The 24,055-nt window shown below is 44.4% G+C and overlaps 1 protein-coding gene and 1 long non-coding RNA gene across 9 annotated transcripts in view; both read left to right on the top strand.

Moving 5' to 3' along the window:
• LOC138959016 (uncharacterized) overlaps positions 1 to 24,055 on the top strand; it is a 61,176-nt gene that overhangs the window by 18,596 nt on the left and 18,525 nt on the right. For 5 of the 8 annotated variants that reach the window (XM_070330378.1, XM_070330381.1, XM_070330373.1 and 2 more), the window contains 9 exons: positions 6,364 to 6,467; positions 7,989 to 8,097; positions 9,998 to 10,066; positions 15,361 to 15,453; positions 16,017 to 16,051; positions 16,618 to 16,900; positions 17,811 to 17,993; positions 18,367 to 18,445; positions 18,678 to 18,830. In XM_070330378.1, the coding sequence (XP_070186479.1) occupies positions 6,364 to 6,467; positions 7,989 to 8,097; positions 9,998 to 10,066; positions 15,361 to 15,453; positions 16,017 to 16,051; positions 16,618 to 16,900; positions 17,811 to 17,993; positions 18,367 to 18,445; positions 18,678 to 18,830 (1,108 nt within the window). Of the gene's footprint in view, positions 1 to 6,363; positions 6,468 to 7,988; positions 8,098 to 8,737; positions 8,807 to 9,997; positions 10,067 to 15,360; positions 15,454 to 16,016; positions 16,052 to 16,617; positions 16,901 to 17,810; positions 17,994 to 18,366; positions 18,446 to 18,677; positions 18,831 to 24,055 lie in introns of all 8 variants that reach the window. The other 3 variants (XM_070330376.1, XM_070330374.1, XM_070330379.1) reach the window with 3 other exon arrangements.
• On the top strand, positions 278 to 2,530 carry LOC138959026 (uncharacterized). Its single transcript, XR_011453572.1, has 3 exons — positions 278 to 803; positions 1,389 to 1,524; positions 1,761 to 2,530. It is a non-coding gene; the product is annotated as an uncharacterized lncRNA (long non-coding RNA).

The raw sequence follows: 24,055 nt of genomic DNA on the forward strand, positions 1-24,055 counted from the left end.
TATGAATTTATGTGTTCCCAGGTCTTGATCACAGGCGGAAGGTATCGTCCACTGGTCTTTCTGTGATCTTATAGGTACCCCAAACCTTCTTTGTATCACTTAGCTCCTAGCCGCAATCGGGATTTTTTCCACCCCATTTCAAAGGACCAGACCATGCTGTTTTAAAGGTTATTAGAACCACTAACCGATGACTGAAGGTTAGAGAAATGCACCTGAAGATGCCAAAAATGTAAAGAAATTCACCGAATAAAATAAAAAAATGTATACCATTACCACATCAAAATACATACCATTTTCGTTAGTTAATTTGTGTTTACTATGTGATTTTGTATGAATATTTTATTGAAGTACCGTTCAGCCTCACACAGCCTCCGCGCGCTGTGATGCGCAACATTTTTCAGTTCGGTCGTCGTACTTTACGCTCTCTTGCTCCGCGTCAAAGAAACTACAATGGGTGTTTTGAAAGAGCAGAGCTAGCTCTATAATTTCGTATATTTTGAGAACTGGAAAACAAAGTGACCAAAAATTGCGGTTGAAGTTTTCAAAATCAAACTACCGACAACTTTATCACACTGCCAAATGAAATACACCATTCGATTCAGCTCGAATTTTTCTTTAAACAAGCAAAAAATGAAGTCAGTCCGACATGTGTCCTCCGAGCAAGACGCCCAAAACGAGGCTCGAATAGCTTTGCCTGCAGTTTTAAAAATGGCGCCCGGTGGCTCAAGCCGCGATTACCGACTCAACAAATTCGACCCAAGCATTCTTTTCGTCCGGCACATCGATTCAAGATGTTCTGTTCGGTAAGTTTAGACATATTAAAGTATTGATTAAATGTTTTTAATGGCGGATGTACGAAATGACAGAAGGTATTTTGTACTGAATTTGACGAAGCGGTTCGACTTCGATGGCCTGTCTGTTTTTCAAGCGGAAGGGTTGTGTTACGAACCGCTTTCGTTTTTTTTCTCTAACCCAATAGAATCTAATGACGAAAATAATCATTGACAATGTATCTAAAGATATAAAAAAAAACTATTTCTGGTGCATCTACGAAATGAAAACATTGCATATTGTTCAAAAACTGATTTTATTCTGGTCACGTAACTTCTTCTTTTCTTGCACCAGCTGAGTGGAAACCAAAAGTAGAATTCACCAGCTGACTCTGAGAACATTTTGCGGACTCGCAATGTTTCGCACATGTATGTCGACTTATTTCGTGTGAGAAAACAGATATTACAGATATATTTTTTATAAAATACTGGTAGCTGCTTTTTCATTTATTGAAAATGAAATAACTGACTTTTCTTCTTTGAGTTTGAATGGTGTTTTTCTTTCTGCAGAAGTAGTGTTTGATGTTGTTATAACTTACTTTTTGTTCTTTTCTCCAGGTGACACACATGCACCAACAACTTGCTAACTATTTTCTTGCCTCTGGCCGTGGCAGACCTCCAAATCTACCGACCGGGGCTGACAAACAAGGTTTTGCTGCAGTTACAGAGGCAAAGTGGCAAGCCCTCTTCAGTGGTAAGTACTCGGTTGATCACAACTCTTTTTTGTCTTATAGATATGCTTATGTATTTATAAACAGGCTAGCAATCCTTTGCGTCTTTTCTTTATCCACTAAAATTAATTACAAAATAATAGTAGACATTGATAATTTGTATTTATTTCTTTGGCTGTCCCTTTTACTATACTGCAGCATAGTTCATGCACTGGTATATTATCTTTTGGAACACAGACTGATATTGACTTTTTTTCAGGTCCACTCCTGGTTTGAGAAGCTCTTCCCAGAAGTTACCTTTCCTGTGGATCGGATTGGTGGTGTCATTGATCGCACGGAGAAGCAATTCAAGGAGCACCTCAGTGGGGAGACAGGAACAACAGCATTTCTTCAGGTTGTCAGAGATCTTGATTCAGAGATGAGATTCCCAAATTTTGACATAAGAGGGTAAAGGAAGTTTGGGGTCCAGGGGCAACGCCCCTTGTGGGAGTCAGGGGGCTGAAGCTGATGCGTTTTTAGCATTTACATAACAAAAAATTGCCCAGAAATGAGTCTTAGCAGCAGAATATTTTGATTAGAACTTTAGGCATTGTTCATGCATTTCTAGAATGAATCTCACAAATAAACAACAACAGTCACTAAAAATAACATCACACTCACAGACTGACAAACACAAGTGTGCACACAAGGACAAATATGTGGTCAAATGGTCTTTCAACACGCTCTTGCCTCTCTATTTGTAGCCCAGTACTTTATTACACCACGTGCATTGTGCCTTCCCCGAACATTCAACTTTTGAACCGAGACGGATGGACAGTTTTTGTCCCTTCACTTCGGTAGTTATAATTTCGTCTTTCCACGCCCAAACCCATTTGTTCTTTAGCCCTTTATCAATCTCAGAAGCTAAAGCATGTTCTGTTTCTGCCAACAATCGCATTGACGACGCCATCTTGCGAAAGTGGCAAAAGTCAACAACTAAATCAGCCCATTTAGGAACTTCCGCGATGAAGACACTGATGATGAGGAGAAACTTGCTCCCAAATGGACACGGGTCTAAAGTTCATTTCGTAGATTTTTGGTTTTGAGCTCGGCGGAGATTTTTTTGTCGGAGGTATTGTCGGTCCGGACAATCAAAAACCGGTCTAGTCTTTTGGGAGATTCAGTCATTGGCAGGTCAGATTTTTGATAATCGACCTCTACCCCCCCCCCCCCCCCCTTTTTTTTTCTCAAGGGATCTGGACGATTCAGGAAAACGGTCCTGGGGATCAACTTTTGAGCAGAATTCCGCGAAAAAGCGGAAGAATCTCATCTCTGTTGATTTTGTTTTTGATGCACTCAGCCACCTTGGGTTAAGAAGGGGAGAACTTCTTGGAGAGTGCATACACTACTTGGTAGGTATGCAACATATTATGTACTGGTTAGCCTGTAATGTACTGTCTTGATTTCATTTTCGAAATATAGTTTTTCATAATAACGATATCGCTGATATTCAGTACCAAACTTTTTTTTATTTAGCTCTACACTTTTACTTTTAGGGTGTATTGCAATTAACTTTGGAAAAAAGGTTAAGCAGCTGTTTATGTTTAAACAAAAAATTACTCACGAGACCTTTAGCTAAACCCATGTGACATTGGTAAAAAAAACAGCATGAGCGATTGCTAGTGCTGGCGATCTTGTATTTCGGCAACAAATTGTGAACTCTAATGAACTTGTTCGTCCTGATCGCAGGATACAGCTTGCTCTATTTAATCTGAATTTATGCCAAATGAGCTTTTATTAAATAATTTGAATTTAAACCAATTGTTTGTTTTACATTTGAGAATATGCGTCTGCATGTGTTGAACTGCTTCTGTCTCTAGTCAATTTAGAATGTATGTAGCACAATGGCCTGTCAGTGCGAAAGCATGCACCCACAAGCTGGTTGCAGCATTTTTCTGGGAGGGTTTAGGTATATTTTAACTGGGACTTTAAACCATCTAAACAATGTTCAGGGCTTGGTAAAGCATTTCCTCCTGCATAACTGCAGTAAGTTATCACTCATCACTAGGTTGCAGCTCACTTGCTGTGAAATTTGAAGGTCGTTGCTTGATTATTTCATGGACATCGCAGTAAACCGTGACAACTGCACAGGTAGCTGCAGCTGGCTCAAGGAAAGCTTGTACGTGGTAAGAATTTGGAGGACAGGCCAGGGATATCCCGGCTCACCCTGGTCGTTGCTAGCTATAGCTGTGACATGGTCGCGGATATATAGCTGTGACTACCACATATAGGTCCGGGTAATCGCGGCTAGCTGCGGGGTAATCGCGGCTAGCTGCAACCTAATCGCGGTATATAGCTGTGACTATCAGGAACAGGTCCGGGTTACCGCGGCTAGCTGCGACCTGGTCGCGGCTAGCTGTAACCTGCTTGGGTCTATAATAATTCATCGCGGCTTGCCACGACTAGATCGCAGCTAACTGCGACTAGATCACAGCTAGCTGCGACTACATCACAGCTAGCTGCGACTAGATCACAGCTAGCTGCGACTAGATCACGGCAAGCCGCAGCATGATCCCAGGAACATCGCGGCTAGCTGTGACCTGGTCGCGGCTAGCTGTGACCTGGTCGCAGCTAGCTGTGACCTGGTCGCGGCAAGCTCACAGTAAGGGGTCCAGGACATCGCGGCTAGCTGCTGCTAGGTCGCGGCAAGCTCGCAGGGAACATCGCAGCTAGCCGCGACCTCATCACATCAAGCTCGCGGGTGGGATCTCCATATAAGGATATATAACTACATCGCAGCTAGCTGCGACTTAGTCGCAGCAAACTTAATTTGCATGGTAAATTATGGCCTCGCAGCGACCTCGCTGCGAGGCTCGCTGCGACCTCGCTGCGAGGCTCGCCACAGGGCCTTTTTTTCTGTAAGGGGGGCTGGCGGGCTGGCTTCATGAGAGCACCTATAGTGGTGTGTGTTTGAATACATTGTATATCCACCTAGCTAGAATGTGCAATACAGACTTGCAGAACCAGTTATAGATTTGCTTCAGTGTTAAAAGGAAATTGGTAGCCGCGGGGGCATTATTATGTGATCAATTTAATTTGACTCATGGACATGGTGGGTTGGAGCTAGGGAAGGGGTGGGAGTGGGGGGCGCTCATGGAGGCAGGAGGGTAACGTACAGTAGTGGGGGGGGGGGGGGGGGGATGTTTTGTTGTCATGATGTTTTGGATTGCACTAATAGGACAATTTGTGTGTGTGTGCATGTGTGCAACTTTGGAAAGGCTTGATGAGATAGTTTGTGAGGAGCTCGGCATGACTGCTAACAGCTGGGGGCTGTGTTGGCCTGTTGATGTGAAGTGCACTAATCATGGTTTTCACCACCTCAAATATTGATCAGTGCTAGAATGTTTGTTGTTAATTTTCTGAACTTGATTAATTGCTCCTAATTGTTTTCCAGACAGATATACATTGATATTGAATTTTTTATTGATATTGTTGTGGTTTACTTTTTTCTAGGGCAGTGAATGATAGACAATGTTCGGAAATAACTCTGTTAAGTTTTTATAGGTAATTGTGTAATAGTTGATATCCCTTGTTTTCCCTTGCTTTTCCATGGAAACATTGAGTCAAGCTGCACATGTACCTTGACTCCATGTTTTGCAATGAAAAGCAATTCCATCACAACCCTTAAAATCCTGACAGAGTTATTTCTGGAATTCGCCTATTTTGTGGGGGTGATAAGTAATAATTAAGTAATAGGAGCAGGTTAATGCCCTGAAAAAAATCTCTCCACCCTTTCCCTCTCCTGAAAAATGCATATATGCTTACTCCTTCCCATGCTAGATGTCATTGATGAATCTGAAAATTGTCACTCTGAAAATTGTCACTCTTCTTTGAGTATATTGGGGGGGGGGGGGGGGTCTGAAATGCGGGTTCTACTGTACTTGCATTTGTCTTCTTGTTGTTATTTTGGTATTATATGTCTTTATATACTTCCATGGGACGCTATATTTGGAATATGCTATTAAAAATTTCCTGTAGCGTCAGGCAAACATATAGAGGGGCATGATTTAGATGAGGGCAGTTTGTAAAGCAGGGAAAGGGATACGGCTTTAATTGTAGTTTTTAAAAAAAAAAAATTTTTAATATGTCATCCAAACCAAAACTTTAAACTTGCATTATGGTTGCTTTTATTATTATGATTACAGTATTTGTTGCAGTGTAGTGTTTTAAGTAATCTATGCATGTTGTTAGAGAACGGATGTCCATTTAGGTTACATTAAGTTAGTTTAGCTTTTCTCATAGTTTAAAATTTATAGTTTCAGATTTTGTTGTTGTTGATCGATTCTGTAGAAAATGCGTATTTTTTTTAAAAGATATGATGAAAATATTTGTAAATGTAATTATTTCCATCATATTTGAATTAAATTAAATAAACGCACGCATGCGCGCGCACACACACATACAACACATGCGCGCGCACACACACACACACACACACACACACACACACACACACACACACACACACACACACACACACACACACAAACACACACACACACACACCTAATAATAACAATAATTTTTGTTTGTTCTGTACACATTTTACATGCGCACACACACACACACACACAACAGTTGCACACACACACACAAACACACACAAACACACACCTAATAATAACAATAATTTTTGTTTGTTCTGTACACATTTTACTTTCACTTAATTCTCCCTTTAATTAAATGGTGGGTGAACGCCCAACTGACCACATAAAAGGTGCCCACAAACTCTCTTGCAGTGGACCTTCCTCATCATGAGTCTCCTACATTAATGCACATGTGTTAACAGTTGACCAATATTGTTTATGCGGTGATCTGTTCAGAAATCCAACATTCCTGAGTGCTACTATGTCTACACTCCGGCTGGACGGCAGATTCACCCTTCTTTGGTGGGCTTTGGTGGCGCGCCAAAATCACAGAAGAACAAGTATAAGGGCAGCATTCATTTTTCTGTGTTCAACTTTTTTTGTATTTGATTTTATTCTTTTCAGTTCATTTACACATTAACATGCTTCCATTTGAAACTTCGAGGTCGTCATCATGGATTGACGCCCGACCAAAGCTAATTAAAGCCCGACGGAGCGAAGTCGGGCTTCAATTAGACTTTGGGAGGGCGTCAATCCACGATGAAGACCGAGAAGTTTCAAATGGAAGCAATATGTTAATGTTATTGTAATTCAATCTGACGACGATCTCTTTCCTGCTTTCATGCGATGGTAAACAGACAGAATTGGTTCTGTTCTGTTCACACACTACTTTCAGTCCACTTACCTGCAAGGGTTAAGTCCCAAGAAATATGTCTCTGTATTCCTATCTTATCACTCCTGTTTTGTTTTCTTTCACATACATTTTTCCTTCTTTTTTGATGGGTTTCTGGACAGCAAACTCTATAACAAATTCTTTTCATCACAAATGCGATCTTTGGAATTGACTGACGTAGTCCGGAAGAATTCATGCATCAACTTACGTCATGTATTCGACGTCATCACTTCGCATACCTTATGGTCTCGGTATTTCGTTGGCCTTCATATTTCCTACTTGTAAAATGACCCTCAAAGCTAAACGAGACTAGTTGAGGTTGTATCAATGCGCCTGGCCAGCAGGTGGTTCAATGGCTTTTTTAGCGAGTGGTTATCGACAATTAATGACCGGTAATTTTTAATGAGTTGGGGCATGCTGACCAATCACAGGATCTGTTTCATTAAAACGCTAACTTGATTGAATTACAATTTGCATTCATTTGTATTTCAGTCTTTGACAGATGGGTAGTATATTTAAGTCAGTCAGTTTGTTCATTGCTTTTTATGACCTTGATGTGTTTACTAGCACGAATAGGGTTTGAGGGGTAACTATATAGGTTCACTTTTTCAGTAAATGTTTGTGCATGGTTTTAGAGGGTGACAGAGGGGGAAAGAGCGAGCTATTTTTACATGCTTTGTATCTAAATCTATCTATGCCATTTCCCTGGAGTACATGTATGAGTAGGACTTATGGGTGACGCAGTAGCCGTCCCCCTTTCATGGCAGCCTTCTCTGTATTGATGGAGTTGTCCCCCCCTGCCTTGAGCTTGAGCTATTTTTAGTAGCTCAATGTTTTTGATACATGTTGATAGACAGCACACCCGTGAGATGTGGAGAGCTGTTTGTGATGGGGTCTGGCTGCTATTGTCACCTGGTATGCTCTTCCGAACCATTGCATTCACATAGCAGTTATTATAGGGCCGGCTATTTAATTCTAAGCCCAAACTCACTCCTGTTTGACTAGCTTTGCCTCCAAAGGTAATTCTAGTGTTTTTGCACTTGGTTACATGATTATCTGATCTGTTTAAAAGCTTAGTTGTGGCTTGAGATATAGTGCGGACCACTTCGTTGCTGCCACAAGCATTTGCAACATGTTTCTAAACAAGGAAAGTGTGGATGATTTTCATTCTCCTTTTGAATCACACCAGGGCTTTAAAAGGAGGGTGGCCTGTTCTTCGCAGTGCTCCTCCTGTCAACATTCCCCGTGGGGAGGCGGAGCGACTCGTCAACTCTGCCACCAAGCTTCTGGCTGCAACGGTAAAACTTTGGATTTTTGTACATGAAACACAGTTTTGACTGGTGTGGGAGCTTGAGGGTTTTGTGGGAGACCAGCTGGGTTTTGCTTGGTATTTTTTTTAATTTGTTGTGTTAGTCTAATTTTAATATCCAGGCAATCCAAATCTCATTTCCGCGAAAGCAAAAAATAAAAATAATAAAATAGAATAAAAGTACACGCGAAAAATGATACTGTTTAACTCAGGTAAGAGGAACGAATAGTGTTATTTACATGCACAATTTGTCTTTCACCAGAGGGGGTTAAATTCATATTTACAAAGCCAAAATGCTTCAGCATCTGGGGGCATTGCCCCCATACCCCCACAAAGGGGCTCCGCGATATTTATTTCCTTGAAACTCATTCTTCCTAGAATGGATTGCCTGAATATCCTAGACTAGGAAAGAAGCAGAGACATCTAGGCATGGAAGAAGGGAGAATGCATTTATTCTTCAGGGGAATGTTGTTCCCATGCAATGTCTTCCATAGAAGAGTGCTTCAAGTTCTTTCTTGAATGTCGTTCGATCTTAATTGTTTATTATTTTCTCTTCAAGGACATTTTTTTCCATTGAAAGATCATTGAATACATATTTCCATAACAAATTAATCTTGATTACGCCACAGGAAACAATAGAGCATGTCTCTCGCTCTCGGCTGTCACTTAACCAGCATTCAGGTTCCAGGTACTTGGAGGTGAGAGGAGAATATGTGAATCCTGATGTTCATTTGAACTGCACGGCGTACCTAATCTGTGCAATGTCGTCTTCACTTTTATTGTGTTGCATGTTGTAATTGGCTTGAATGGTGTGTAATATTGCAATAGCCAACCTGCTCTTGAGTGCTTTGGATGAGATAGCAAAAAATCAGATTGCCCGCTGCATGTCCATTTGATCTGCATGTCACACCTGATCCGAGCAGCTTGTTCCCTTATGTTGTGTTGCATGGCTTGAGCAGTGTTTAACTGCATGTTAGCCAGCCTACTTGGCTAGAGGTGCCATGGAGGAGATTACATTGCCTACAGTCTTGTCATTTTACACAACACTATTTTTGTGTGTGCTGCCATCACTTATTTCTTCCCTTTTTTTTTAAACGTTGTTTCATATATTGATGTGTTTTTCTTTTTACAGGGCTGCTTGGCTATTTTGTCTGTGAATGTGTTCTAATGTTGTCATTGTATTATCACTGTTTATGCATTTGTGGAAACATTGATTTTTCCGCTTAGTTTGTCTGCAGAATTTGTTCGTTTTAGACACTTTTGTGTATTTTCTGTACATCTGTAACCAGTATTAATTTTTCTGGCTGACACAGAGTTTCTGTGTGTCTGTCTGTGTATCTGTTCGTCTGTCTGTCCGTTCGTCTGTCTGTCGGTCAAACCATCCATCCGTCTGTCTGTCTGTATGTTGACTCTGTGTGTCTAGTCTGTCTGTGTTTGTGTAAATGTGTTTGTATGTCTCTGTGTCTGTGTCTGTGAATATATGCTGCATGTCATCTCTGATATTCGTTCACGATGTTGCTTAATTGTTGACTGTCGATAAGGTGGATGTAATAGGTGTTGTGATTATGTTGTTTGCTGGGTGTTATTTTGTTCGTATTTATCAAGCAGATATATATGGCTGAAATATTGCAGTTTTACTACAGCTTGTGTTTTGCTGAAAACTTTTTTCTGTCTTTAGAATGTCGGTGGTGGCTGCATGATCATAATGTGGCACATGATCACATCTTAGTTCAGAATCTTTTCTGTTATTGTCGGGGCATGTGCGCTGGTTTTTACATGGTTGCATGTGCTTCATCGAGTGCTTAATCTTACGTTTTGCAGTTTGGTTTTGGTTGTTATTGTGTGAATTTGACAGCGGTTGTTGTTATTGTTGCTGTTGCTTGGTGTAGACGGAATGGGACCTGATTCAGAAGCTTGATCCCACCAGTACTTTTGAGAGGGTGGACAGCCGTGCACAGGTACTATAGAAAGCACTATTTAGCATTCACTGTGATTTTCCATTGTGTTAGCAAGTCTGTATGGAATCTCTGTGCAACTGAGAAAGCTTTTACATTTATAGTCTTTTGGGTAATGTGGACATTGTGTTGTGTGAATAATATCAGAACAGTAGTGTGAATTAGTGTAGTAAAGGTAAATGATTGAAGAATGAAAGAAGGAGTGATCGAGTAATAAATCAACAAATTAGTTGAGTTACTGTTGTGATGGGGGGGGGGGGGGGGGGGGGGTGGTGGTGGAGAAGGAGTGATCGAGTAATAAATCAACAAATTAGTTGAGTTACTGTTGTGATTGGGGGGGGGGGGGTGGTGGAGAAGGAGTGATCGAGTAATAAATCAACAAATTAGTTGAGTTACTGTTGTGATGGGTGGGGGGGGGGGGGGGGGTGGAGAAGGAGTGATCGAGTAATAAATCAACAAATTAGTTGAGTTACTGTTGTGATGGGGGGGGGGGGGGCGGTGGTGGAGAAGGGGTGATCGAGTAATAAATCAACAAATTAGTTGAGTTACTGTTGTGATGGGGGGGGGGGGGGGGTGTGGAGAAGGAGTGATCGAGTAATAAATCAACAAATTAGTTGAGTTACTGTTGTGATGGGGGGGGGGAGGGTGGTGGAGAAGGAGTGATCGAGTAATAAATCAACAAATTAGTTGAGTTACTGTTGTGATGGGGGGGGGGGGGGGGGGGGTGTGTGGAGAAGGAGTGATCGAGTAATAAATCAACAAATTAGTTGAGTTACTGTTGTGATGGGGGGGGGGGGGGGGGGGGGTGTGGAGAAGGAGTGATCGAGTAATAAATCAACAAATTAGTTGAGTTACTGTTGTGATGGGGGGGGGGGGGGGGTGTGTGGAGAAGGAGTGACCGAGTAATAAATCAACAAATTAGTTGAGTTACTGTTGTGATGGGGGGGGGGGGGGGGGGTGTGGAGAAGGAGTGATTGAGTAATAAATCAACAAATTAGTTGAGTTACTGTTGTGATGGGGGGGGGGGGGGGGTGGAGAAGGAGTGATCGTGTAATAAATCAACAAACTAGTTGAGTTACTGTTGTGATGGGGGGGGGGGGGGGTGGAGAAGGAGTGGTCGAGTAATAAATCAACAAATTAGTTGAGTTACTGTTGTGATGGGGGGGGGGGGGGGGGTGGAGAAGGAGTGATCGAGTAATAAATCAACAAACTAGTTGAGTTACTGTTGTGATGGGGGTGGGGGGGTGGTGGAGAAGGAGTGATCAAGTAATAAATCAACAAACTAGTTGAGTTACTGTTGTGATGGGGGGGGGGGGGGGGTGTGGAGAAGGAGTGATCGAGTAATAAATCAACAAACTAGTTGAGTTACTGTTGTGATGGGGGGGGGGGGGGTGTGGAGAAGGAGTGATCGAGTAATAAATCAACAAATTAGTTGAGTTACTGTTGTGATGGGGGGGGGGGGGGGTGTGGGTGTGGGTGTGGAGAAGGAGTGATCGAGTAATAAATCAACAAATTAGTTGAGTTACTGTTGTGATGGGGGGGGGGGGGGGGGGGTGGAGAAGGAGTGATCGAGTAATAAATCAACAAATTAGTTGAGTTACTGTTGTGATGGGGGGGGGGGGGGGGGGGAGGGTGGTGGAGAAGGAGTGATCGAGTAATAAATCAACAAATTAGTTGAGTTACTGTTGTGATGGGGGGGGGGGGGGGGGGGTGGAGAAGGAGTGATCGAGTAATAAATCAACAAATTAGTTGAGTTACTGTTGTGATGGGGGGGGGGGGGGGGGGGAGGGTGGTGGAGAAGGAGTGATCGAGTAATAAATCAACAAATTAGTTGAGTTACTGTTGTGATGGGGGGGGGGGGGGGGGTGTGGAGAAGGAGTGATCGAGTAATAAATCAACAAATTAGTTGAGTTACTGTTGTGATGGGGGGGGGGGGGGGTGGAGAAGGAGTGATCGAGTAATAAATCAACAAACTAGTTGAGTTACTGTTGTGATGGGGGGGGGGGGGGGGGGTGGAGAAGGAGTGATCGAGTAATAAATCAACAAATTAGTTGAGTTACTGTTGTGATGGGGGGGGGGGGGGGGGGTGGAGAAGGAGTGATCGAGTAATAAATCAACAAATTAGTTGAGTTACTGTTGTGATGGGGGGGGGGGGGGGGAGGGTGGTGGAGAAGGAGTGATCGAGTAATAAATCAACAAATTAGTTGAGTTACTGTTGTGATGGGGGGGGGGGGGGGTGTGGAGAAGGAGTGATCGAGTAATAAATCAACAAATTAGTTGAGTTACTGTTGTGATGGGGGGGGGGGGGGGGGTGGAGAAGGAGTGATCGAGTAATAAATCAACAAATTAGTTGAGTTACTGTTGTGATGGGGGGGGGAGGGGGGGGGGGTGGAGAAGGAGTGATCGAGTAATAAATCAACAAATTAGTTGAGTTACTGTTGTGATGGGGGGGGGTGGTGGAGAAGGAGGGGTGCGGCTCAGGCAGGAAGCATTGAATAGAAACGCCAAGTCAGGGCTTGTAGTAACGTGACTTTATTTTACTATTACCAGAAGGCAGTGTCAAGTTGACTACAGTGGAGCCCGGGTACAACGAATCTAAAGGAAGATACATTTTAGTTCGTTATATCAGTAATTCGCTTTTGAGTTTTCAACCCTAAATGGCCTCAAGACAAGTTTTCCCAATCACCTTCAAATGATCGTCCCATCGATCTTTCCTTGGAGAGTACAATCTCTGCATGTTTTCAACAGCTTCATAATATAATCCATAGAGAGAGGCAAACTAACAGCGGGATGTGCATGAAAAGCGTCAGTTTTCACGATAAAACTTTGACTCGCTCATTCACGGGACATAACTGCACTCCGGACGTACTGTCCACAGTGTTGAGCAATTTAGGAGACTTCACTGCCTGAGGAGAGTATTGATTCAAACGAACGCGTGGTTCTATATCGCGTCATTCGGTCACGGATCGGAGAAAACAAAAAAGCAGTTCCAGATTTCGAAACCATGTTCGTCAGCCATTGTTTTTAGCAAGACAGACCACATGTGCACGAGCTTCGCTGACGTACATCGCAAAATGTCATGACGTCACCACATCTTTCGGTTTTGGTTCGATCTGTTCCGTGCACCTCCCGCTGTTAGTTTGTTCAGAGTTCGCTCATCACGCGATGTGCACTTGTGTTTGTGTATTTTTGTGTATTTTTGTCTTTGGAGACAATTATTGACATCAGTTCGTTGTAGCCTTGTGACTTTTAGAGACAAAACGGCTCTGGGGCGATGAAAACGTGTTGTTAAAAGAGGGGTTCGTTATGCAAATGAGTTCAAAAGGTTCGATGTAGCCGGAAAGTAACAAGTAAGAAATAGAAGGCTGTCTGCCGGGAAATCAATGGCAGTTTGTTAAAAGAGGGATTTCGTTATACCCAGGTTCGTTATAGCTGGACTCCACTGTACATCTCCTGACTTAGTGGAGCACACAACAAAATACGTCCACACTCTTCCGAAGTTCTCTCAGTTCTCTCTCACACTCTAGCATGTACATACATAATCAAACTTTAGCTAGTCACAAACATCCAATCAAAATCCTAGTAACTGTTAGTAACACAACATCATTCAAATCAAATCAAATCAAATCAAATTGTATTTTTCGAGGGTTGTGGCATAAGCAATACAACGAGCTTTTTTTCAACCAGCCCTCGCCCAGAGAGGGGACTAATCTAATCACATATTTACACGGATATTAACGTAGAAAAAAAGGTAGAGAAAAACAACAACATATGAATATTTACACATTACATATTATACACAAATATAAAATTAAGCGTCGTATATGTAACGTAGTGAAAATAATGCTGAATACACATGCATGAGTAAATGTGTTATTAAAGCTTTGAGTGTTTTTGTGTGGATATAATGAACACTGATGGTTTGGACAAATGCAAATATAACCAAACGAAGTCTTCCATCACTGTGATTTTTCGTAATTTAACATTAAATACAGTGAAAGGTGTTTTTTGAAAGTATTGGGACTCTCACAAATTTCGGGAGAGAATTCCACAGGACGCTACCAGAATAGGCTAAGCTTAATTTGAAAAGATCTATCCTTGGAATTGGGACGTTAAACTTTTGGTTTGGTTTGACTTTAAAGTTTGCAACGAAGATCATTAAGATAATAAGCCATTCCATTGGTTAAAGACAAGAAGAAGGGGGGGGGGGTAAGGGATTAAGACCTTCCAACCGCAGCTGACACGCTTCTCCGTATCAAATTCAAAGGAATTCACACCCTCTTAACGAGACTTTGATCTGAGCGCATCAAACATTACCACACGCACGTGTTATCGGCAGCTACCCCGGGTTGGTCATAACAGTTACGCAACTGACCCACCTGCCAGCTGAGCTGGTATTCGGTCCACCCGATCCGACAAAGGAATTAACACCTACTTGAAAACCACTGCTACATGCAGCTAGCCGAGGAATACAGAGACAGACAGGCCGCCATATGACGTAACAACACCTGCAGGCCCCTCTTTCTAGGAGAGCGGCTTAAGTTCAAAGGATCAAAGACTAGTCAGAACATGGACACAGACGGCTAAGCGCGCTTAGGATCTACCGGTGACTGGACATGTGCATCTCAACATTTAACTTAGAACAGATAATGGCATTACACAAAACATAAAGTGATCGGCAACATGAACTACAAACACTAGACTGGACAATGACAAAACTTTACTCTATAATTGGTGACTGGTCACCCTGTCACACTGTCATGACTGCTAGCCCATTATAATTTAATCCTTTATCAAAACTGAGGCCAAAGTAGAATTGCAGTGTGTCCAAACACTCATAGTTTTTATTTCTTTGGTGAAAGTTTTAAAAGGGTAACAAATGAACACACTTATTTTCTGCATATTATATTAACACACGCTGAGTGTTTGATTGTTGCCTTTAAGGGTAGAAATAGTAAAAATGAAGGATTTTTTTCTAATTACTTGTACCTGGTGAAATATAATGATATGCAGGGTTAGCAAATGCTACCTTCAGCGCTCCATTAATTTGCAGGGCTGGGTCTGAGGAGGGGTTCCTGGGTTCTGGAAGCCGGCTCTATGCGACAAATGTAACTTTTTCTCTCAGGGACATTGAGACCCAAAATACCCTTTTGAAATGCAAAATGGTAACTCCTAATTGCCTGCCCAGCCCCTGTACCCCTGCCTCATTTGAGAAACCTCCCCTTCTCATACACTTAGTCCAGCCCTGATTAGTATCCTTACCCATATTGCACACTAACTGTTGCTTCCTTTGGCAGCAGCCTCGCACAAGAAGTGGCAGACGCCGACCTCTGACAGCCAAGTACACATATGACATCAACGGCCATCGTGTTCCCTCTGCCAAGGTCAAGGTAAGATTATTGTGCTCAAAGCTGTGCAGCATTTTTGGCTCACGTAAGTGTAGCCTATGCGGTGCTAACTTTTGTCTGTCTGTGCGTGCGTGCGTATGTATGTATGTGGTAGAAACTTTAACATTTGAAGACGTCATATTACATTGACGTCACATTATGACGTAAAAGGGTTAGACGTCACGCGAAGGAATTACTGAAAGTCTCGGTCTTTGATATTTTGAGCTGGCCGAGACTAGTTGGCAGTCGTGTCCCTGCAAGTTGCAGACAGACAGATCTAGATCTAGTGTCTCGCTTTCTTGCACAGTTTCACCTATGCTCTTTCTGTGTGTGTGTGTGTGTGTGTGTGTGTGTGTGTGTGTGTGTGTGTGACAGAGTGATTGAGTTTGTGTTACTGTTTGTCGATTTCTTACGTGAGCCTTGAAGGCTTCGCCTCTTGTTCAATACATGCATGCATGTAATCAATGATTTTTGGCTTGACAATTTTGTCAATGTTGGGTGGGTGTTTTTTTTTAACTTTGTCCTGGTCGCTTCATCCGATGTGACAAATGTTTGTTCTGTTACAGGCCTATGATGACAGCTACTTGGACCAGATACCAAGGTCAGTTTCAAAGCACTTCTTCTGTCCTTTTGTGCATTTTGTGCTTTCAAATTTGAAAATAATTTGTTCCTGAGGTTTAGTAATTAAGTCACGCAAAAAAAGTCTATGCAGGAGGAAGATATAGTGAGACTGTTTTTTTCTTTGCAAGCAGAACTAGAAAGTTAGGGTTTCAGCTTGGACTATATACAGCCAATTCCATATGTAAATGACTGGAAACACGCTTAAAATATTTTCCTTCTTTCTTTGCAGATATCCGTTTCATTTGATGATTCACACGTTGATTGTTACACATAGACTACAGACCATATTCCATCCATTCCAAAGCCACAGTATTCCATTTGTGTTACTGTTCCTAGAAGTACATGTTTTGTACACAGTCTAACCATAACAAGTGATGCACCAACAACAACATGCATGTCTTTTAGTACAAATAATATACTCACAACCATCACAAGATATGCCTCAACAACAACATGCATGTATGCTTTTAGTACATATATACTCAATACCATTCACAAGTGATGCCTCAACAATTATTCATGCATGTTTATGCTTGCTCCATACAGGCAGTCATTCCTTCGTCACAGGCGGTCCTCGTCTCCCGATTCCACCACCGCCACTGAGGAGAGCTCAAAACCCATAGTCAGGCCCTCCCCTCGCCCGCCCAGGCCCCCAACCCCTCCCTCCCCCACCATCGAGCATGCTCAGTCCGCCAAGCGACGAGAGCACACCGTCATCAACTTGCCGTCCCAGCAGATCAGGGATGAGGTCAGGGTCACTAGGCCTTCGCCGCGCAAGTACGAGACAGGCGTTCAGACTGAGCGTCACCTTCTGGACGATTATGATCACGTAAGTTGAGGTTTTGCGTGTGTTTGAGTGTGGCAAAAAGTAAAGTGCAATTACAGTTCTAGCTCTCTTTGCTTTTTTTCCCACAGAAATAACATTACCCCCCCCCCCCCCCCCATCCCCCCTTGGCAGAATTTGATGTTATGCATACAACCAAAACCAATCAGTTCAAGATGGGTATTCAGACAGATTAAGTGTCGCCATCTTTGAAACATCTAGTGGGAAAGCGAAGAGTGACTAAGACAAAGATTTATATATTTGACACTAAAGCTAGCTTTTACCTATATACTCTGATCAGCTGCCAGTGACGCTGATGGGGTCTATGTCGACCAAAAGAGTGGGATTCCCTGTATGTGGAGTTCCTGGAGGGGGATTCCCTGTATACAGGGAATCCCACAGGGTGGAGTTTTTCAATAAAACTTGAAAACCATACTCGAATTTCTAAGAAATATCAAAAAAGATTGAAAAACATCAAATTCTACCGATGTCGCCAAGCATCACGTGACTTTCAGCGATATCACCGACACGCTACAGGAACTAAATCCTGTGGTATTCCCTGTATACAGGGAATCCCCCTCCAGGAACTCCACCTACATGGAATCCCACTCTTTTGGTCGACATAGACCCCATCAGCGCCAGTGACTGCCAGTGTCTCTGGTACCACTTTTGATGAAAAAGATTTTCTCATAAGCACCTTAGTTTTAAATTGTGTTTTGAAGTCACTTTCAAATGATGTCTTTACATCTGCCTCATCAAAGACCCTATCTGCTCTCATAAACCACTGGCTTGCTTTCTTGCTGCTTTTGTTGTATGTATACTGATGTCTATATACCTTTTCTGGTCTTTGTCTTTGAAATCAGTTTGCTGTCCGTTCTTCTTACAGGGTTTTTTTATGCTGCTTTCTGTTTGTCAGAATGAGGAAGAGGTGAAGGATGGCCCCTGGGGAGAGTACCAGGTGCACATAAAGACTGGGGACCGCATCGGCGCCAGCTCGAGTGCCGACGTCAATATCACCATCTACGGGGAGAAAGGTTGCACTCCCCCCATCAAACTCACCAACTCCAAGCACAACAAAATGAAGTTTCAGAGAGGAAAGGTGGGTAGAGGGAAAAGTCAACCACAAGTTGTTATGCAGATTTGGAATGTAAGAAAATAATATAGATAATGTAGCTAGTGATTTAGTGACAGTGCTTCATGCAGAAAGCATCTGTATATATGCACATTAGAGTCTGGATAGATATGTTTTTCAGTATTTATTGAAAGGTTGCTTGTCACAGTTCTGGCATCTACAATTAAACAACAGGGGTGTACACATTGTGCTTTGCTTTGGAAAGACATGAACGAAAAATATGTGCTACGTTTAAAAATTGTTCGATTGTGACATCTATTTGTATGATACATGTGTATTTGAAAAGACACTTAGCAAGTATATAATGTTGTTGACATTAATGTGTGTGTTTCTGATTCAGGAGGACCTGTTTGTTGTAGCAGCACGCCATGTGGGCAAGATGAAAAAAATCAAGATTGGACATGACAGATCACAGCTCAGTAAGTCACGTGTTTGCTGGTCCTTCAACTCCATTGAAATTAAATTTCTGAAGGGATATTTAAGCTTCAATAAGCTCGTTCGTAACAAAACTTATATACAGAACTTGTGGTGAACAATTTCTTGTTGAAAGTCTTTTGTTTGTGATTTGAGTTTGAAGTTAACATTTTGTAATTTGAAGCTTGACGTTTATCAGACGGTTATAAGATTTTTGTCCTTTTTTATTCTTTGCAGATTATGCTTGGTACCTGGAAAATGTGATGATATATGACATGAACGCCAAGAAAATTTACGACTTTCCATGTGAGCGGTGGTTGTCTGGTCAGGATGATGATCATAGAACCTATCGAACCCTCCCTGTGGATCGTACGCGCTCCTTTGTGGATGGTACGTAATGCATTGCAATTCTCTTCATCTGCCTCTTTCATTCTGCATTGACAGCAGAGCAATGTTGTGAAGTTTTGGTTTCATTTTTAAATGAGAGAATTCTTTTGATTTATACTTTATGATGTTTAGTGAAAGTACTGTTTTATAGGTGTTTAATCATGTACTGCATTTTGACGAATGTTTAGCAGCCAGGTAATTTTGTGTGTGCAGTAATTAACCCAACATATATCTTGAACAAGTACAATTCTATTCTTATTAAATTTCCGTTAAATTACATATTCTTACTCAACTCACATAGATAGCAATAACTTCGTTTGGTTGCTAAGACATTGAAGCACTCTTACATGGTTACATGGGGAGATAACTCTAAAGAAAAACACCCACCCGCCATATAAGGCATGGGTCACGGTAGTTATCTCCCCTACCGGCGCCCGCGCATGCGCAAGCCGTACACCGGTAATACTCATTCCTTCTTCTTCAACGCACGGAGCAAGACGTGTGTTGCACTCGTCTTCAATTTTCTATCTGCTGGTATTCACGTCGGTGTTTGACCATCGGACCTTGGTTACGCTTTTGTTGTCTCCTTCACTACTCCAAGTATTGGGTGAGATCTTTCTTTTTTATTACCGAGACGCGGTTTATTAGCTTTTTGGAACGTTTTGCGTCTTATGTTTTGGTTCAGCTTTGTCATCCTTCTTCTTCTTCTTCTTCTTCTGCGTTCGTGGGCTGAAACTCCCACGTTCACTCATGTTTTTCCACGAGTGGAATTTTACGTGTATGACCGTTTTTACCCCGCCATTTAGGCAGCCATACGCCGCTTTCGGAGGAAGCATGCTGGGTATTTTCGTGTTTCTATAACCCACCGAACTCTGACATGGATTACAGGATCTTTTCCGTGCGCATTTGGTCTTGTGCTTGCGTGTACACACGAAGGGGGTTAAGTCACTAGCAGGTCTGCACATAAGTTGACCTGGGAGATCGGAAAAATCTCCACTCTTAACCCACCAGGCGGCAGCGACCGGGATTCGAACTCACGACCTCCCGATTAGGAGGCCGACGTCTTACCACCACGCCACTGCGCCCGTCTGTGTCATCCAATATGGCGGACAAACCGAAAGATAAGGAGAGAGAAAGAACTCGGAGTTCGACCAGACAGGCTTGCTCTCCTAGCTCTCAATCAGGCAAAGCGCCCCAATCCAAAGTTAAGGTGGCTACCACCACTCCGTCTCGGACTCAGAAAATTCCACCGGCGGATAACGTTTCTGTCTCTGTTTTCAACCCGGCGAATGATGAATCGTTTTCAGTTGCGATTGACAAACCATCCGTTTCTCTTTCGGCTCCTTCCACTAAAGTTCAAGCGCCTAGCGCAGATTCATCTTTGTCTAAGACTGATTTGCTAGCGATTTTATCGTCTTTCAAAACAGAAGTGCATGAGTTGATCTCGTCGGAAAGACAAATAGCCCAACATGCTGCTCTGTCTCGTCCTTCGGGTGTTACTAATGTTTCCTCGCTTGCGCGGGTTCGCTCTGAACCGTCTGCTACTGTCACGTCCGCTGGCGTTGGTGGCAGATCCAACGACGGTGTTGGATATGTCGGACTCATCTTTTGACAAGTTTTTGTCTGAGTCTAGGACATAGCACCTCCGGGTGTTCTTGGCGAAGTACGCAAACCTTTGAAGTCGGTTTCCGTTTCGGCGGAATTGCACACTGACCGTAAGGGTTTTCCCACAGACCAACCTGGCTCCGTTTTCACGGTCCTGGGCATGGGATGTGAAGGGCATGTGTCTGCTAGTTCCGCCCCCGCAATTCCAGTCGGGGCGGCTGCTGGCAGACAGGTTACAGGATCTTCCGGTTCCAATTTATTGGGGCTGGTCGATGCTCATGCTATACAGTCCTCTGCTGGTTCCGCTCCCACCGTTGGCGTCGGGGCGGCTTCCGGTGGCAGGAGAGGTTTGACTTCCGCCGTTAGCACTTCGCTGCTGGCGGGAGTCATTCATCAGCCTGTGGCTTCCGGTTCCGCTGTTGCGGCTTCCGCTAGCCTTGCTCAGGCTACTTCCGCTTCCTTTCCCAGCATTTCCGCTGGCATTGGACAGCCGGATGGTGGTTCAATCCACGGGTTTCCGGTTTCCGGAAATTTTTCACAACCATTTCCGGTTTCGGCTCAAATTGCCTCATCGGACGTCGGTTCTGCTGGACATCCCTCAGTTGATCATTATGATGCTTCGGTTGGGGATGAGCAGGATTTGGAGGAAGAAGCATCAGATGCAGAAGAGGAAGCGTCTCGCCGACTTCCGGCTAAGCTACCTCATTTGTTGGCTTTGGCAGCAGAGGTTACTGCACGCTACTTCTCGGAAGGGGTGGCTGCGGCAACCACTTCCGCTGCTCCTCCTCCATCAGCTTTTGCTGACTTTGCCCCTTCGCAAGAGCGGACTGAGAACTTCAAGTTTTTGGAGTCACCTGCTGTGGCCTATCAACTTGCGAAAGTGTTTCAGGGCGATGTTCCTCTTCCGCTGTTATCAGCTTATGGGGATGCGCCTGCAGGGGCTCAGTCTTGGCTGGCTGCTTCCGGCCGTGCGCCGGTTCCGGCTGCGGCCTCTCAGAGGAAGCTTCGTCTCGCTGCTTTTAGCAGACCTTTGATTTCTTCCTTTGCCTTACCCTCGGCATCACTTCCGGTTACACCGGAACTGGCTTCCATTCGGCAAGACGGCTACAACAAAGAGAGGCTTTCTGGTTGTAAAGAGAAAGATCTCATTGCTGTCGAAGAATGCGGCCGCGCTGCTTTGGAATTATCGTCTCTGACTGACACTTTAATTCGTTCCCTCTCTCGGGCAGTGACATCCTCTCTGAACCCTTTTGAGTTCAGGCATGATGCGGATCCTAAGGACGTTTCGCTCCTTTTTGCGACCTTAGGAAGGGTGTCTGCGGAGCAAATGGCTTTGTCTGCGAGGTTGTATGCGCAGGCCGTCTTCTGGCGACGTGAAGCTCTGCTGTCGGGCTCTCGTCTAGAAGACAAGAACATTCTGGAATCGCTCAGGGTCTCACCGATCCTTCAAGGTTCCCTTCTTGGACAGGACACTCTGGACGCGCTTCAGAAGCAAACTCAGCAAAACAAAGATTTGCAATTCGTGAAACTTTCTGAGTTTGCCTTTTCGAAGCAGCAAGCTAAGCACAGCGGTCCTCCTGCCCAGTCTTTCTCGGGGTCCTCCAAGCCTGGTCATAAGCCGAGCAGGGGTTCAGCTTCGCGAGGAGGGAACCGATCGCGACCTTACCCCAAGAACAAGCCTTCCTTCGGGAAGAGGGGGTCAGGTCGGAAGCCTAACCCCCAATGATGCCCCCCCGATTTCAGCACTCCTGCGTCCCCCACGGTTACTGTGGCGGGAGGCCTGTTGCGGGCTTTGCCAGTGTGGCTGAAGAAGTCAAACAATCACTGGATTGCAGGAGTGCTCAGATCGGGGTTCCGGCTTCTTTGGAGTTCTCAGAAGGCTCCATTGACCAGAACTCCTCCGGCTTTTCGGTTTCCGGCCAGACCGGAAGCCAGAGAGGCCGCTCAGGCCGAAGTAGAACATCTCATTCAGAAGCAGGCAGTGGAAGAAGTTCGGGACCATGCCTCCCCAGGCTTTTACGGACGTCTGTTTGTCGTTCCAAAAGCCTCGGGAGGATGGCGTCCGGTGCTGGATCTTTCTCAGCTAAATCTTTTTCTGAGGAAGATCAAGTTTACCATGGAGACTCCCACCTCAGTGAGGCAGGCCCTCAGGCCACGCGATTGGGTCACCTCCATAGATCTTTCCGACGCTTACTTCCACATCCTGATGCACCAAACAGACCGGAAGTGGCTCCGCTTTGTTTGGGGCAACAGGATTTTTCAATTCAGGGCTCTTCCTTTCGGCCTTTCACTGGCTCCCTGGATCTTCACGATGGTGGTTCGCCAGTTTTGCATACTGATCAGAGGTCAAGGTATTCGCCTACGGACGTACCTAGACGACTGGCTAATTCAGAATCAGGCACAATCTCTGTGCCTCACGCACACACAGACCGTGTTGCAGGAGGCAGCGGAGCTAGGCTTCATGATCAACTGCAAGAAGTCCGAGTTGACACCTTCCCAGAACTTTACGTATCTGGGAATGGTATTCAACACTGTGGAATGGACAGTTCAGCCCACTCAGAGGAGGATAAGCAAGATCCGGGATCACATAAACGCCACGGCGGTTCTGTCTATGGCTTCGGTCAGGTCTCTGACGTCCATCCTAGGCCAGATGGAATCGCTGGCTCCTCTGACTCATTTGGGCAGGCTTCACAAGCGCCCGTTTCAGGAGGCGCTGAATTCCAGGTGGGACCCTCAGTCTCAGGACTGGGAGACTCTAGTCCCACTTCAGGACTGGTTTATAGAAACGACCAAACAGTGGCTGGTCACAGCTTGGCTCTCGCAGGGAGTCCCCATAGTCCTTTCCCCGCCTTCGAGGCACTTGTTCACAGATGCCTCTCTCGAGGGGTGGGGGGCTCACCTGGAAAGTCACACGACCTTTGGTCTCTGGAACCAGGCGCAAGTCAAATGGCACATAAATCTGCTGGAGTTAGAAGCAGTCTTTCTAGCGCTGATGGAGTTCCTACCCTTTGTCAAGGGGGAACATGTTCTAGTTCACTCCGACAACACCACAGTGGTGTCCTATCTGAACAGACAAGGGGGGTCTCGCTCTCTGCCCCTGTCGCACAGGGCATGCGAGATCTTGATGTGGAGTCACAATCACGGTGTAGTTTTGTCAGCAAAGTACCTTCCGGGAAGGCTGAATGTCTTGGCAGACTCTCTGAGTCGGTCTTCCAAGATAGTACACACGGAGTGGACGATCACTCATCAAGCGCTTCTTCGCCTCTGGGCCCAAGCGGAGAAGCCGTCCATAGACTTATTCGCCACACGGTTCTCACGCCGTCTGCCGATTTTCGTGTCCCCATTTCCAGATCCCGAAGCGTGGGAAGTCAATGCTCTGGAAATCTCTTGGAGCGGGCTGATCGCCTACGCTTTTCCTCCCATTCCCCTCCTAGGGAGGGTCCTGCGAAAGGCAGACATGGAAAGACCATCTCTGATTCTCGTGGCACCAAACTGGCCGGGACAGCCTTGGTACCCGGACCTTCTGCGACTGTCAAACGGCCCGCCTCTTCCTCTAGATCTCAAAAGAGGCAACTTGGTACAGCCTCGATCGGGCATTCCCCACGAGAATCCGCAGTGGCTTG

This window comes from Littorina saxatilis, linkage group LG2, assembly GCF_037325665.1.
Source record: "Littorina saxatilis isolate snail1 linkage group LG2, US_GU_Lsax_2.0, whole genome shotgun sequence".
Lineage (NCBI taxonomy): Eukaryota > Metazoa > Mollusca > Gastropoda > Littorinimorpha > Littorinidae > Littorina > Littorina saxatilis.